This window comes from Canis aureus, chromosome 26 (genome assembly GCF_053574225.1).
Source record: "Canis aureus isolate CA01 chromosome 26, VMU_Caureus_v.1.0, whole genome shotgun sequence".
Classification (NCBI taxonomy): Eukaryota; Metazoa; Chordata; class Mammalia; order Carnivora; family Canidae; genus Canis; species Canis aureus.
The window spans coordinates 31,850,162-31,867,957 of record NC_135636.1 but is presented as its reverse complement, the minus strand read 5'-3'; the positions used below and the strand labels follow the sequence as shown (position 1 = coordinate 31,867,957).

The 17,796-nt window shown below is 37.8% G+C and overlaps 1 protein-coding gene across 4 annotated transcripts in view; it reads right to left on the bottom strand.

Moving 5' to 3' along the window:
- The window catches only part of CTNNBL1 (catenin beta like 1), a 161,853-nt gene that overhangs the window by 63,892 nt on the left and 80,165 nt on the right, over positions 1–17,796 (bottom strand). For all 4 annotated transcript variants that reach the window (XM_077873122.1, XM_077873120.1, XM_077873121.1 and 1 more), the window contains exon 11: positions 524–705. In XM_077873122.1, coding sequence (XP_077729248.1) covers positions 524–705 — 182 coding nt within the window. The remainder of the gene's footprint in view (positions 1–523; positions 706–17,796) is intronic.

The window sequence follows — 17,796 nt, the reverse complement described above, 5'->3', positions numbered from 1 at the left end:
CATGGCAGCATTTTGCTGGGAGTGTGCACCATCAGGGAGGAGAAACATAAAAGGGGGAACCTGAGCTGTAAATAGTTTATTTCGACAATTCCTGATGTTGGTTGAATCATACTTTAATACAGAAATACACGAAAGCACCGCTCTGGAGGTGAAAGCACCGCTCTGGAGGTGACATGTGTTGCCACCTCATTACTCTTTTCAAAAGGGTCTTCCATCAGAGAGACAAGTCACTACAAATTACAGTGAAGAAAACAAAACCCTCATGCACAGACTTATTAATAGGCCAGGAGGAAATGGAACCACTAGGATTTAAGGAAGCAGAGAACGAATGCAACAAAGACCATCAGTGATCTAGGGTCTCCAGGCTGCGTTTCCACACAGAAAACAGAAAGAAAAGAAAAAGGTAGCACTCTTGGGCCTCAGAGTCTGCTCCTCAACCTCACATCAGTTTTTCAAAGTAGCTCTCATTCTTCCCATTCCTTCTATACACCTAAAGTAGGCTGCCTTCTCCAGTGAACCCTACCTTCATGTTCCTTCTCAGTGGTTCCCACTTTCTTGATCTTCCTGGGAGATTTCATGAACAGGGGAAAGATGGTTCGTAAGCCAAGAATATCAACAAACTTATGGCAATTGTCTGTGCCTTCGGGTCCAATCATGGCATGGTCCAGCACTTTCAGGGCACTGCTCCGGGAGATCTTCTTTTCTCTAGGAACAAAAGAGGTTTCATATAAGGCATTCAATGGGGATGTTCTAGTTTCCAAAAAAAAAAAAAAAAATAGGGAGGGGGAGTATATACTACAGTACTCCTTATAATGGGGGGGAGGGGGACGAAAGAAAAAACAGAACTTAAACGTCTACCAGTGAGAAAATTATTACATAATGATAGATCTACATGGAGTATTACATACTTTTTAATAATTAAGAAAGTCTATAATAGAATGAACAAATTTCTATGGTCAGAATGATAAGCATAAAAGGTAATACCCAAAATTCTATATGAAGCATTACCTCAAATATGTGAAAAATATGCATTAAAAATTGGGGGAAAAAAGATTGGGAAGAAATAGCTCAAAATGCTAATAGAGATTACTTCAGGGTGGTGGGATTATGAACTGCCTTATTTCCTTTTTCTTTAACAGCTTTATCAAAATATAATTCACATACCATCCAATTCACCCATTTAAAATGTTCAATTCAATGAATTTTAGTATATTCACAGATATATGCAACTATCACCACAGTCAATTGTAGAACATTTTTATTATCCTGACAAAAAATCCCCTACTCTTTAGTGGTCATGTTCCTCCCCTCCCCACTCCCACTCCCTTGCAACCACTGATCTATTTTCTGTCTCTGGCTTTGCTATTCCAGACATGTCAAGTTAAGGGCATCAAACAATATGTGGACTTTTGTGACTGGCTTCTTTCCCTCAGCACAATGTTTTCAAGATTCATCCATGTTGTAGCATGTTTCAGTACTCCTTTCTTTTCTGTGGCTGAATAACAGTTCATTGTATGGATATGCCACAATTTGTCTATGTGTTCATCCACTGATGAGTATTTGGGGTGTTTCTACCTTTTGGCCATTATGAATAATGGTGCTAAAAACATTCATGTACAAGGTTTTGAGTGGACATATGTTTTCATTTCTCTTGGATGTATGTATACCGAGAAGTGGAATTGCTGGGATATATGGTAATCCTGTGTTTAACCTTCTGTGGAACCATCAGGCTTTTTTCCAAATTGGCTGTACCATCTGACATTCTCAACAGCACTGTGTATGTTTTCTGACTTTCCACATCTTACCAACACTTGTCAGCTGACTTGCTGGTTCTAGCTATCCTAGTGGGTATAAAATAGTATCTCACTGTGGTTTTAAGTTGCATGTCCCTGATAACTAATGCTGTCAACCATCTTTTTATGTGCTTATTACACATTTGTATATCTTCTTCAGAGAAATGTCTACTCAGATCCTTTGTCCATTTTTAAAATTAGCTTACTTATATTTATTATTTGGTTGTAAGAGCTCTTTGTTCTGGATACAAGCCCCTGATAAATGATGTGTAAATATTTTCTTCTTTTCTAGGGGTCACCTTCTCACTTTCCTGATGGTATATTTTGAAGCACACCAGTTTTTACTTTTGAAGAAGTCTAACTCCTCTATTTTGTCATTTGTTACTTGTGCTTTTGGTGTCATAGCTAAGAAACCATTGCCAAATCCAATGTCATGAAGATGTACACTTACGTTTGCTTCTAAGAGTTAAAAGTTTAAGTTCTAATATTTAGTTCTTTGATTCATTTTGAGTTAATTTTTGTATGTGGTGTGAAGTTATGGTACAACTTCATTCATTTGCATGTGGATATCCAACTGTCCCAGTACCATTTGTTGAGGACTATTCTTTCTTTCTCTTTGCATGGTCTTGATATTCTTATTGCAAGTCAGCTGACCACAGAAACACATTTTTATCTTTGGATTCTTAATTATATTCTATTAATTTATGCCAGTACCACAATATCTTGAGTAGCACTGCTTTGTAGTAACTTTTAAAATTGGAATTCTACATTATTTTTCTTTTTTCAAGACTTGGGCTATTCTAGATCCCCTGCAATTCCATATGAATTTTAGGATTAGCTTGTCAATTTCTACAATGAAGTCAGCTGGCTTTTTGATAGGGATTGTGCTAGATCTGTAGATCATTTTGGGGAGTACTGCCATCTTCACATTATTAAGCCTTTTGATCCATGAATATGAAATATTTTTCCACTTATCAGCTCTCCTTTAATTTTTTTCAACAATGTTTTGTAGTTTTCAGAGTATAAATCTTGCATTTCTTTTGTTATATTTATTTCTAGGTATTGTATTCTTGATACTATTAGAAATGGAACTGTCTTTGCAGTTTCATTTTTGGACTTTTCATTGCAAGTGTACAGAAACACAACTGATTTTTGTATATTAATCTTTATATTATCCTGCAACCTTGCTGAACTCACTTATAGTTCTAATAATTTTTTGGTAGATTCTTTTAGATTGTCTTAAAAATGACAAGATAACGTCATTTGCAAACAGAGATAATTTTACTTCTTCCTTTCCAATCTGAATTCCTTTTATTTCATTTGCTTGCCTAATTCTCCTGGCTAGAATGTCCAGTATAATGTTGAATATAAGCGGTGAAGGAGGACATCCTTGTCTTGTTGCTGATCTTAGGGGGAAAGCGTACAATCTTTAACCATTAAGAGTAATGTTAGTTGTGGATTTTTTGTAGATGCTCTATATGAAAGGTTGGAGAAGTTCCCTTCTATTCCTAGTTTAGGTATTTTTATCATGAAAGGTGTCGGGTTTTGTCAAATGCTTTCTGCATCTTATTATTCCTTTTTCTATTTTTCAGTATCTTTTATTTTTCCATAATGAACATGCATTATTTTTTAGAATTAGGGAAGTTAAATTGTTTTCAAGAAACAATAAAGGTGATATTTTTCCCCCTGAAGTCCAAAGGTCATAAAATAATTCTGCCACTGGCTACTGTTCTTGCAAATAGTTCTCTAAGGAGTGTAATTTTCTCTAACTATACAGTGTTTAACACACTATGTGATAAAGAAGAACAAATTAGTCATTTCATATTTTAGTATACCTGGTGAATCAACCAACCAAGCCAATATTTAATATTTACTGAGCACTTACTCAGTACTGTGGTAGACACAAGAAAAAAATAAAAATTAAGACATGACTTCTGCTTTCAAAACCATGTAAATCTATTTAAGGAGACTAAATTAGTATGAAATAATCAGGCAAAAGTAGAAGTCGGCAAATAACTTTTTCCCCCATGTATCACTCAATCTGCAAATATTTACTGGATACATCTCATATGAATAGGATAGATGAAGTTCTGGTCCTCATGAAGCTTACATTCTAACTGCAGGAGACAAATGGAAAATCAAGATACTTGGTAGTGTTAAGTGTCATAGAAAGAATGCAATATAAAAGAATGAATGGAGAGGCTATTTTAAATTAGGTTATCAGGGAAGGCCTCTTTAGGGGTAACATTTGTATTGAAATCTGAGTGTTGAGAGAAATTGGTGTTGTACATTTTAGGGGCAAAACATTAAAGGCAGAAGGAACAGCATGTGCAAAGGCCCTAAGGTGGAAATGGGTTGGCAAGATTAAAGAACAGACAGAAGGCTGGCATTCTGAGGCATAAAGGAACAGTATCCTAGCTTAGATCTGGGAGGAAAACACAGGCTATACCAAAGGCCATGCCACCTTGTATGACACAATTTAAGACCTCCCAGTAAAGAACTAGCTCTAGGAGTTAAGAAGATATAATTCAACATACTTGTTCTGAGACCATTATGTGTTAGTTACTTTAGAGGGAGAGAGGTTACATGTATTTGGGAAAGTATAGGAAAAGACAGGTATATATGTAAATATTTGAAAGCACAGGTGAGAGAGTAAGAGGGGTGAGAATGGGCTACTCCTAGTAAAGCCTAGAGAAGAAAGTCCATCAGCTTGAGAGGGAAATCAGGGTAAGAGTTTAAAAAATTATTATTTTTAAGAATATTGATAATTCGATCACATTTTAGAGTGTCAAAAAGCCACTGGTGATGAGGACACTAAAGCTATAAAAGGGGAATACAGACAGATGGAGTAAGGTGATTATTACGCTGGGGGAGGCATGCCTGACCAGAAAGGTGGTAATAGCGTAACCCAAAGCCCTTCAGCCAAGTTCTTGCCTTAAAGCTAAAAACAGGAATCAGAGATAACATCCCTTTGAACAGTCTTTTGTAGAGGAAACAATATTAAGACATTGCATTATTAAAGTGCTAAGGATGACAGAGCATGTTTATCCAAGGTCAGACTAGCCAGCCAATATTGGGTCTCAATGGGTGAGAAAAAGGAGAGTATGTAAAAGCCTGCTGACAGTGCCCGTTAGTGCTAGCCCACTCCAGTCTATCTGAGACTGTTGCATTTTTGGCAATGAAAGTACCACATCCTGGGAAACATCTCAGTCCCAAGCAAACCAAGACAGTTGGATATCTTACTTGGTGCCAACCTCAAAAGACCATGGACATATTGTAAATATTCCTACCTTTACTCTTCTTGCCATAGAATTAATCAAAACAACCCACAGATATTCACAAATGACATTCAACACAATTACTGTTTAAAAGAAAAAAAAGTTTACTACTGAGCACGTGCCTTCATATAGCAGGCACTATATTAGCTGCTGGGAATTATAAGCTCTTTGTCTTTAAGCAATTTAACAGTTAAATAACAATAATTTCAAAAGCCCAAAGCAATGGGAATTAAGTCCAAGAAGGTGAGGAGGTGGAGATAATTAATTTTATCTGGGAGAAGTCAATGAAGATGTCTCATGGAAGGTAACATCTCGAACTGAGTCTGAAGAATGAGCAGGCATTTGCTAGGCAGAGGAGAGAGTGACGCCATTGGTGACAGTGTGGGTACACGATACATGCAAAGGTACCGGAGGCCATAAGACTATGCCACCTAGGGGAAGCTGAGGTAGCTGTTAATGACTGGGGTGGGCAGATGACTAAGGAGAGGCAGATAGAGGTCATAACAGGCCCTAGATGTGCTGCCAGGACCCCTGGGCTCCATGCCACAGATGCTGAGAAGCCACGAGATGTTGAAGAAAAAGAGGGCTCCAGATGGATACATTCTAAAAAGCTGTGGCAACCATGTGATGAAGGGACAAGAGCAACAGAGCTGGGGAACAGGAAGGACAGTTAGACCATGACATTGGAGTAAGTGAAAAAAATGACAAAGTGCTTTGTGTACCATACTGGTATAAAAAAGGGCATGCATGTGAGACATGAAATCTTAAATATCAGGAGCAGGGTAAATAAGGCTCCAAATTCAACAGAAAAGGGTTTTTTTTGCACAAAGCTGAATTCTCACAAGAAACGAGACAAATAATATATTTGTTTTCACTGCAACTGGACTTGAGCAACCTACTTCACAAACCTCAATTTGCAAAGGTTATGACTAGGGCAGATAATGATATGAGCAGAAATTAGGAAACTGAGATATAATATCCTCATTGTTTAGTCACTCAGGAACAGCCCTCCTGAAATGAATGATGGTCATGTACCAGGACACCTTCAATTACCACACAGCATACATTCAAACCATTTCACAAATAACACAGAATTGCTGGAAGTGCTAAAGGTAAAGGACTCTGATTTAGCCAAGTCTCTCTGTCTCTTTTTTCTTGCCTAAGCAAATCTAACACACAAAGGATTTAAAAAGTAAAACCCTTCTTCACATAGGCAGTGTGAGACACGTTTAAAGGGGGCAGTAATTGCATATTGATCACCATTTAGGCAAGCTGCATGGAGGTGAACTTTGGAATATTCATTGGGCTTAAGTTCAGGCTTTTAGCAATCAATAGCTGTTTGGCCTGACTTTCTTGGGTTGACTTTATTTGAAATATTTATTCTACTGGAGGACAAGTAGTTTATCTTAGTCTTGTCTGGGTTCATCAGGTTGTCGATCACGCCAGGACCAAAGTGAATGCTAACCTCTATAAAAGTGGGTGGTAGTGGGAAATGATACAGAGTCGTCTACTGCTCCTTATTCTGCCAAAGCAAACCTTCTGATGAGGAAGGGATGGGGAAAGGCAAGTTTCCACTGTTGTTTTAATTAACTTGTTCTTTATTATATAAAAACACTTTTGCAATGAACACGTGTTCTAAGTATAATTTTTTTTGTTGTTCATTTCTTTCATCAAATATTTATGGGGTACCTACCTAACAGATGCCAGATATAAGTTGAGGATGTAGAGGCAGGCACAGCTCATGTTTGTGAGGAACTCAGTTCACAGGCGAGACAGATACAAAGACAATGGGTACACCGAGAAAAGCCAAGCACCACAGTGAAGGTTTTGTTCTACAAAGTAGAACATGAATGCAGAAAGGAGGGCTGACTGTGTCTGAGTCAGGGAGGCCTCACAAAGATGATGCATGAACCAAGCTTCACTGGATGTCTTTCCCAGACAGGCAAAAAGGAGAGGGTATTTCAAGCTGATGGAAAGTACAGGATATGCAAAGACAAGTAAGCAGGGAGCATTCAGGGAAGTGGTGTATGGTACTGCTAGAATACAATGAGCAAGAGGGGGAGCAGCATAACACGAAGCCTGCTGTTTGTGTGTTAGAAAGATTATACCTGCCACAGTGGATAGAACAGTAGTTGGGGGCGGGGGGGAGAAGAAGACAGAGGGAAAATATATTAGAGGCAGATAGATGCAGAAAAAAACAAAAACAAAAAACAAAACAATAGTAGATTAAGAGTGAAAACGACTGAATTCAGATTGAACCTGAGGTGCCTATGAGACATGGCGGTGATATCCAGTGTTATGGGTCTGAAGTCCAGGAATGAGATTAAAAATAGGGGCAAATCTGGAAGGATTATTAAATCTATGGGTAATGTCTGAATCAGTGGTGTAAATACGACTACCCTGAAAGGGTGCAGAAAAAAGGGGAGGAACCCTGGAGGAAACTGACTTGAAGAACAAGTAAAAGAGGTAAAGTCCACTCCTCCCTAAGTGAAAGGGACTGATGAATGGGGAGAAAAAAGGTGACAGGAAATCTTTAAAAGATACTGTGAACCACAAACTAATCCTGGCAAGAAATTTGGATAATACCTATGAAGTCACTTTTGTTTGCTTTACAATGTACATGATAAAGTTCATTTCCTTTTAGCTCCCAGAATACAAGATCACTTTCCAGTATCCAGGACTTCTATGAATGAGACAGTGAGATCAATGTAACTAAATTCATAGTTGCTCTCAAACCATCATGCCAAAGAACACTGGTGCTCTGGGAGATACTAAAAGGAACTCCACTGCTAAAATAGAATAATGGTGGTCTTCTATGTTGCGAGACACAGTTTTTCAATTTTCCATTTCTGTTCCCATTCATTTTTCAAAAACTACTGGTACCAACTACTGCTTGACTAACTTTGCCAGAGAACAAAACAAATATGTAGAAAACAGAGGTTAAGATTTTGGTGTGTAGCACTATGGTGGGTTATTTTTTTTTTTTTTTTTTTTTTGGTGGGTCAGTTATGCAGAGAAACTACTCACAGTATGGCTGAGCTGATGGTGAAATAAGATGAACAATCAGTGACCAAACCCAGGGCTCTAGAGAGCACAGGTTGGCAAACTTTATGCAAAGGGCCAGAGAAAAAATACTGTAGGCTTCTGAGCTATTACATGGTTTCTGTAGCATATTTTTCTTTGTGTGTGTATATGTGTTTTAAAATATATGTGACACTTTAAAGATATGAAAACCATTCTTAGCTTGCTGGTCACAGAAAAACAGCCCTCAACCAGATTTGTACCACAGGCCAATTCCTAATAAAGAGGATTAACAAAGCTTAAATCTAGTTCTTCAAAAAGACCAATATAATGGACAACCTTTTGGCAAGAGCAAACAAGAAAGAGAGAAAAGGCATACACAAAAACCCCAATAATGGGAATGACCAGAAGGGAAGAGAACTACAGATAGAGCAGATATTAAGACAACAGTACATAAGGAATAATTTTATGCCAAAAACTCAAAAACCTGGAAAACAGGTGAGATGGACAATTTCCCCAACTAACTCAACAAAAATAAAAAGAAAACCTGAATGGGTCTATAACCATTCAGAAAACTCAATCAGTAGATAAAATCTTCTCTCAAAGAAAATTTAAAGTCCAGAAGCAATCACTATCAAATATTCAAGAAGGAAATAATTATAGTATTACTTAAACTCCTAGAGAAAACAGAAAAATAAGGAGCGTTATTTGACTCATTTACTAAAGCTAAAACAAACAAAACATTTCTGAGAGTAAACTTACAGGCCAAACTCACTCAGGTATAAGTATCAAATTCCTAAATAAAATACAGAATCCTAGAAAACATAAAACAGATGGGCTTCTCCCAGGGATGCAAGGTTGGTTCAACATCAGAAAACCTGTTAATGTAATCTTCACCATATTAACATTAAAAAACTATCTCAATAAATACAGAAAAAAAATTATTTGATAAAATTATTGATCATTATGTAAAATCTGTGACATCAGAAAGAGAAGAAATTGCCTTAATCTGATAAATGCTATCTCCAAAAAAACTCAAAACAAACATTATACTCAATAAAATACATTTCCTTTAACACCAGGAATAAGAAAACTCTGCTGCCAATCACTACTCCTTCCTATTCAACACTGCATTAGAAGTCACAGCTAGTAAAATTTAAACACACACACACGAACTAACAAATTCTTGAAATGAGATGTGACAGAAAATAATCTTGTTCTCACCTCTTAACTGCTCCTCTCCAAAAGGTGCATATACGCAGAGGTTTGCGACTAAAAGTTTAACAATTAACTCTCCAGGAAAAAAAAGTGCTGATTTGTTGTATTTTCCAATTTACATGGTTTAAATACTTCCACCATTACCTACTTTCATTCAAATTACCAGTGTGATACCACTGGACATGATGTTGGAAAGAGAGGTGCACAGTGAGCTTTCACGAGCCTATATGAGCTAGTTCAAACATATCACTGCTGATACATCCCTTCCTGCACCACAGACATCAGGCTTGGCCATGTGACTTTTTGTGGCCAATAAAATGTGAGCATAAGTAATATATGTATCTCTACAGGAGAAGTTTAAAGATTTATTACGTTATTCAGTCTGTTCTCTCTGCTCTGAGAAAGTCATGTTCCATTGAACACTGTTCTTTAGCATGAATCCCAAGATAAAGATGTGGAGCAGAACTTCAGATGGCCAGTGATGGATGTATTGGGAGTGAAAAATAAATATCTGTCACTGAAAGTCCTTGAGGTTGCAGAATTGCTATTGCAACAAAACCAAGCTGATACGTGATATAGTAAAGTTGCTTAATATAAGATCAGTACATAAAAGTAATTTGTATTACTTCCACGAGCATTAAATATTAAGAAAATGTATACTAGAAAGTATTTTAAAAAATAGATAACATGCTCTTTGACTTCCACTTTGGGCCAAAATGGAGTAAGAGGGACTAAACTGATATTCCCTCCCACACCTAAAACAAAGAAACAAAAGAACAAAACACATAAAACAATGGTTTTTAGACACCTGACATAAGGTAGCCCAAGATAGTGATCCTTAAGAGAGGGAAACACAAGCAATGAGCCCAACTGGCTGCTTGGAGAGTCTCCAGGGCTCAAAGCAGGGTGGAGACACAGGGTAGAGTAGGGGGGATCAATGCAGCTGGAGCTCACAGGGCAGGGTACCAGACCAAGAGCTGCACAGAGATATGCAGAGGGTCTCTTTGAGTCTTCAGTGGAGTGCTAATTAGGACATCCATGGGAAGAAACTAACCAAGGCTGCTGAAAGGAGCCACCTGAAAAAAGAAAGGGAAAACAATGCCTAGAATTCACTGAGGGCCAGGAATAGTTTGTGTTCCCACCAGCTGGAGTGGGAAAAGCTTTGTGAATTCATAGTGCATCACAGGAGTACTCAGGATGTACTGCTTCAGTCCTGAGGCAAAATTAGCCATAGACTAACAGTGAGTCTGGTCCCACCTAACAGAGCTTAAAAGTAGGCCTCCAAGGAAGGAAACTACTCCCAGTAATTTAACTATATCCTAGAACAAAGCTCAAGAATATTTATAAGGAGACATGGACACACACACAAACACGCACACACATCCAGAATCCAACAAGTTTGAAAAATTCACAATATTTAAATTTCAGAAACAGGCATTTAAAGAGGCAGGAAAATATTTTATTTTTTTTAAGATTTTATTTATTTATTCATAGAGACGCAGAGAGAGAGAGAGAGAGAGAGAGAGAGAGGCAGAGACACAGGCAGAGGGAGAAGCAAGCACCATGCAGAGAGCCTGACGTGGGACTTGATCCAGGGTCTCCAGGATCACGCCCTAGGCTGCAGGCGGCGCTTAACGGCTGCGCCACCAGGGCTGCCCAAGGCAGGAAAATATTAACCACAAAGTGGACAAAAATAAAATTACATGGATGACAGAATCAGAAGACATTAAAATGGTTTTATTATAACTATATTTGATATATTCAAGAAGGTTAAAAAAACTTCAGTATGCTAACTAGAAACAGGGAAACTAGAGAAGAAAAATACAATGTCTGGTGAACAGTACACTGCATGAGATTAAGTGCAGAAGAAAAGAGTGAGTTTGAATATATAACAATAGAACTATTTAAAATAAAACACAGGGATCCCTGGGTGGCGCAGCGGTTTAGCGCCTGCCTTTGGCCCAGGGCGCGATCCTGGAGACCCGGGATCGAATCCCACGTCGGGCTCCTGGTGCATGGAGCCTGTTTCTCCCTCTGCCTGTGTCTCTGCCTCTCTCTCTGTGACTATCATAAATAAATAAATAAAAATTAAAAAAAAAAATAATAAAATAAAATAAAACACAGAAAGAAAAAAAGACTGAAAAAAATTAATAGATTACCAGTGAACTGTGGTTGGACAACTTCAAATAACCTAATATACATGTAACTGGAGTTCGTGACAGGAGGGTGGGGCAGGGAAAAAAATTTAAAAATATAATGATTGAAAATTTTCCACATTTGATGAAAACTATAAACCCACACATCCAAAATGCTCAATGAAGCTAGACACAAGAGACATGAAGAAAACTACATCAAGATATATCATAATCAGGCTGTCCAAAATCAGCAAGAGAGAAGATCCTAAAATCATCCAGACAAACGGGGACGTATTACATACAGAAAAAATAACAGAAGAATGACAACAGACTTCTCATGGCTAACCAAGCAATCCAGAAGACAGTGAAGCAACTGTTAAGAGAACTAAAGGAAAAAAGCAATCCTATTAACATAGAATGCTATACCTAGTGAAAATATCATTCAAAAGTGAAGGCGGCAAGTATTTTTTCAGACATACCCAAGCTGATGAAAGTCCTCACCAGCAGACCAGCACAAGAGATGTGGAAGGAAATCACTTGGGAAGAAACTGATACCAGATGAAAATCTGAATCTACACAAAAGAATGAAGAGCACTGACAATGGCAAATGTGTTGGTAAAAATAAGACTTTTCTCTAACTTTATTTTTTTTTTTTTTAATTTTTTTTTTTTTTTTTTTTATTTATGACAGGCACACAGTGAGAGAGAGAGAGGCAGAGACACAGGCAGAGGGAGAAGCAGGCTCCATGCACCGGGAGCCCGATGTGGGATTTGATCCCGGGTCTCCAGGATCGCGCCCTGGGCCAAAGGCAGGCGCCAAACCTCTGCGCCACCCAGGGATCCCCTTTTCTCTAACTTTAAAAATCTCTTTAAAACATAATTGATTCAAACAAAAAGATAAACAGTATGTATTGGTATTTATAACATATATAGGAGTAAAATATATGACAACAATAGCACAGAAACCAGGAGGGAAAAATGGAAATTTATTGTTGTACTACAGATGAAATGGTGTACTACTATTTGAAGACAGTGATACGTTAAAGATGTATACTATAAATTTGCTACCAGATATTCTGTTAGCAAATTTATAGTATACATATATACTATACATAGTATATACATGTATACATAGTATACATATATTATGCTTATAGTAATCAGAAAGTTGCGGTGGCTATGTTAGTATCAAGCAAAGTAGATTTCAGATCAAGAAACATTATCAGGGATAAAGAGAGTCATTTCATAATGATAAAAGAGTCAATTAAGCCAAACAGCATATACTCCTAAATGTTTAATCACCTCAAAGAATTTCCAAATACATAAAGCAAAAACTGCCAGAACTCAAAGGAGAAACAGACACATTTACAATTATAGTCAGAGGTTTCAAAACCCCTTTTAATAAGTGATAGAATAAGTAGATAGGAAATCTGTAAGGACAGAGAAGATTTAAACATCACCACTAACTTAACCTAGTTGATATTTACAGAATATTCTTTTTAGATGCACAAGGAATATTTAGCAACATAGATTATGTTCTGGGCCAAAAACAAGTCTCAATAAATTTAAAAGGATTCAAATCATATAGAGTATGTTCTCGGACCACAATGGTATTAAAGTAGAAATAAAAAACAGAAAGATCATTTGGGAAATCCTCAAATATTTGGAAACTAAATAACACACTTCTAAATAACTCATGTGTCAAGGATGAGATGAAGAGAGAAATCTGAGTATTTTGAACTGAATAAAAATATTTTGAACTGAAAATACAATATATCAAAATGTGTATCACACATTAAAGGTTTAAGGCAGCAATTAAGAGGGAAATTTATAGCGTCAAACATATTAAAAACAAGATCTCAGGGCATCTGGGTGCTCAGTTAGTTAAATGGTTAACTCCTGATTTTGGCTCAGGTCATGATCTCAAGGTGGTAAGACTGAGCCTCACATTAGGCTCTGTGCTCGGGGTGGTGGTGGTGGGGGAGTCTGCTTGAGATTCTCTCCCTCTCCCTTTAGCCCTCCCATTGCTTGTACACTTGCTCTCTAAAATAAATAAATCTTTTAAAAAATATAAGATCTCAAATAATGATCTTCAATTTCTATCTTGAGAAATAAGAAGAACAAATTAAATCCCAAATAACCAGACAAAAAAATAATGATCAGAGCAGAATCACTGACATAAAAAACACAAAACAGTAGAGACAAATCAGTAAGAAAAACCTGATTCTCTAACAAGATCAACAAAATTGATAGCCAGCCTGATTAGGAAATAAAGACATCAATGCCCAACACTGGGACTAAGGGAGGGCACATCACTACAGAGTCTACAATATTAAAGAATAAGGGAATATTCACAAAAAAACCTTATGCCACTAAGTTCGACCAGTAAGATAAAATGAATTTCTTGAAAGACACTACTTAAGTTTACTCAAATGCAGGGGGCGGGGGGGGGGGGGGGGGGGAATCACTGGAACAAGTTTAAAAATTATTTCATCAAAATTTAAAACTTTTCAAAAGACTAAAAATGAAAAGACAAGGGATGCCTTGGTGGCTCAGCGGTTGAGCATCTGCCTTCAGTTCAGGGTGTGATCCAGGAGTTCTGGGATCAAGTCCTACATCGGGCTCCCTGTGAGGAGCCTGTTTCTTCCTCTGCCTATGTCTCTGCCTTCTCTCTGTGTCTCTCGTGAATAAATAAATAAAATCTTTAAAAAAAATGTATGGGCTGGGAGAAACTATATGTAATACATACATCTGACAAAAGATTCTATGATGTATAAAGAACTGTTATAATTCAACAATAAGACAAATAAACCCCCTTCCCTGCCAAAATGGGCAAGAGATTGAACAGACACCACCAAAGAAAATGTATGAATGGCAAATAAGCACATGAAAAAAAGCCCAATTCATTAGCCACAAGGGAAATGCAAATTAAAAGCACAAAATACCTATAGATACCCACAAGAATGACTAAAACAAAAATGCTGACCACACCAAGTATCAGTGAGGATATGGAGAAAATGGAAGTCTCATACACTGCTGGTGGGAATACAAAAATGATATGGTATAACAGTCTTGTAAAAATAGATCGATAGTGTCTTAGAAATTAGCCATAAGCCTATCATATGACTCAGAAATTCAACTCATAGGCATTTATCCAAGAGAAATGAAAAATATGTTTACCCAAAGAAATGTATCTGAATATTCATAACTACGTTCATAAGAGCAAAAAAATGGAAACCCAAACGCCTATCAACAAGTGAATAAAACCACGATACATTCATAAAATGGAATGCTACCCAGCAAAGAAAAAGGAATGAACTATTGATACACGTGAACAAATCTCAAAATAATTATAGTTCAATGTGCCAGACCAAAAAGAGTACATACTGAATGACTCCATTTACATAAAGTTCTTGAAAATGCAAACTAACCTATAATGGACAGAAAGTAAATCAATGGTTGCCTAGAGACGAGGTAGAGGGAGAGGAGTTATGGATTACCAAGGGGGCACAAGGAAACATTTGGGTATGATAAATATGTTTGTTGTCATGTTTGCAGTGATGGTATGATAGGTTGACACACACTGCAAAACTCATCAACTTGTGTACTTTAAATATGTGCAATTTAGCTGTACTGGAATGATGAATAGCTATGAAGTCTGATGGAAGGGCTCAGACAGGTCCTCTACCATTTCCTGCCAAGTAATCTTGCTTCAGTTTAATCTGCCTTCTCAGCCACAGCACTTTCCATTTATGAAGAGGTAACGCCAGCCTGGAGGGCGTTGGAAGGATTACTTTGTGCTTTGAAGCGTTTTTCTGGTTCCCAGAGAACAGGTGCAAACTACTATTATCCATCTAAGAAAGAATGATAATATTCAGTGAATGGGGAAAGGGAATGCTTGCTTGTTGGACAAACAACAAGCAGGATGAGTGTGTGCAGCTTGGAGCACAAACTGTATATAACCCCACTAGGAAGCATAGCTGATTTCTAAAATGTTTGCATTACTATTTTGCTTTTGCAGTTGAATCCTGGAGACTGAAAGTCAGAAGAAAAGGCTCTAGCTTTTAAAAAACAATGAACAAAAACCTGAAAAAGATCACAAGAATAAAAATGCAATCAAATTTGAACCTTCCCATGTTCATTAGGAGCAAAAACAATACAGAACAAGGTGAAAACCAAGGAAATAAAATTTCAAGGTTTAAAAGAGCTCCCCAGGCTGGCCTGCCTACCTTTACACTTTGGTACAAGCTCACAGTCCAGAACCAGGCCTGCGAAAGCTTACTTTGCAGAGGGTATACCATAGCCATTCTATTTGTTTTCTTTGCCAGAGACACTTTTCTTTAGATTAAGGAAAATCTTACTGAGAAATCTCAAGGGGAAAAAAATGGTGGTTCCTAAAGGGATGTGTCTATGTACCCTTCTCTTTCCTTTTTTTTTTTTTTTTTAATCTATACAGTTAATAACCAAGATGGGTTCACTCTGTTTCTGCTACACAACCCCAAGCTGCATTTGTACACATCCCTTGGGATCTCAGTGGTCTCTTCTCTTTCTAACTGGAACAGGGTTTTACAACAGAAGCAATAAGCTTCATGTCAACATTTTCAAGGAAACTGACAATGTAATTCTTCTGTCTCCCACTGGCTTTGTTGTTTCTTAAAGAACACTGAGCCATTTGAAACAAGGACATACTGTTGTTTTGTTTTGTTTTTTAAAGTGCTTTGTGGTGGTAAGAAGCAAACGATTTGGAGTACAGTCTATAATTAAAGCTGATATATTGAAATCTTCAATTTGCAGCAGCCATCTTACCAGGGAGAGACATCTGTAACCAAGAGTGTAGAAATGGCAAACCAGTCTCCATTCAGGGGGCAATGAGAGCATTTCTATAGCTCTACTCTCATGTCCCACTAAATTCTAAAATGTCCATTCCCCTATAAGTATAAATTAATCTTATTTCTATGAATTGGACACTCTGAATCTGATCGTTCTGTTAAGTTGTATAATAAATTGTGACTTTCCTAAATTTTCTTTTTTCTCTCAACTATCCCCAACTCCAAAAATACCACTGGGTTCATATTTGTTGTTTTTTTTTTTTTAAGTTTTTTTAATTTATTTATGATAGTCACACACAGAGAGAGAGAGAGAGAGAGAGAGGCAGAGACACAGGCAGAGGGAGAAGCAGGCTCCATGCACCGGGAGCCCGACGTGGGATTCGATCCCGGGTCTCCAGGATCGCACCCTGGGCCAAAGGCAGGCGCCAAACCGCTGCGTCACCCAGGGATCCCTGGGTTCATATTTGTATCTTAACTCTTACTGCTGGCCAAAGACCACACAAACATCCTCCCTGTACTGTAACTCTTGACACTCAAAGCAAAAGAATGAGGACCCACAAGAAGCGGTATTTTTCTCTATTGGGGGAGTATATACTATATACACACAGTATATACTGTCCAAGAGGTTCTGTGCCTTCTACTCTCATCCCATCTTTTCTCCTTCCTTATCAAAACACTTTGACTAAATGAGAAATTCCTTTTGGGAGGGCGGGGGTTTCCTAGATGCTAAGATGGCTATCTGCTGCTTTTTCCATAGCAGGAGTACTATTTTTAAATATCACCTCAAAAATCTTTTCTTCTTTTCTATAATGTCTTCATCTGGAAGAAGAAAAATAAAAAATAAAAAGCTTTTTTTTTGACAGAAGAAAAACAAAAAATGAAAAGCTTTTTTTTTTTTCTTATTGATTCTGTCAAGCACTGTAAAATCCAAATACTCTTAACACAGGAATGAAAAAAAGTCACCTGACAACTAAACTAACACCTGGGTGGGAGGATAAAGCAGAGGAGAAAGGCCTGTCCAGTAAGGGCAAAGAGGTAGTAGACTTCCTTACAGTCCCTATAAACAAATGCTGAGAAACTACAAATCTGGATGAAGAAATTCTCTGGACCTTGAGTAGAAAGGTTGTAAGAAATGAATGCCTAAACCATAGCCCTCAAATATCTCAAAGGATGATGGCAGAAGATTGTTGAGAGGTTTGAGTGTCCCAAAGGGGGATAAATTGAAGTGTGGACACTTGTGCTGGCTTCTGCTCTGCAGCATAGCAGGAGCATAGGCCAGACAGGGCAGCAAGCCCAGGACTGCAGCTGACGCCTGGCTTCCCCAGAGCCTTGAAGATCAGATTCACAACCACCCTGTGGCCTATACCATGTTCTTCACATGTTAAAAGAATCTAATAGGGAGGGGTGCCTCGGTGGCTTAGTCAGTTGAGCAGCTGACTCTTGATTTCAGCTCAGATCCTGGAATTAAGCCCTACATTAGGGTCTGTACTCAATATGGAGTCTGCTTGAGGATTCTCTCTCCC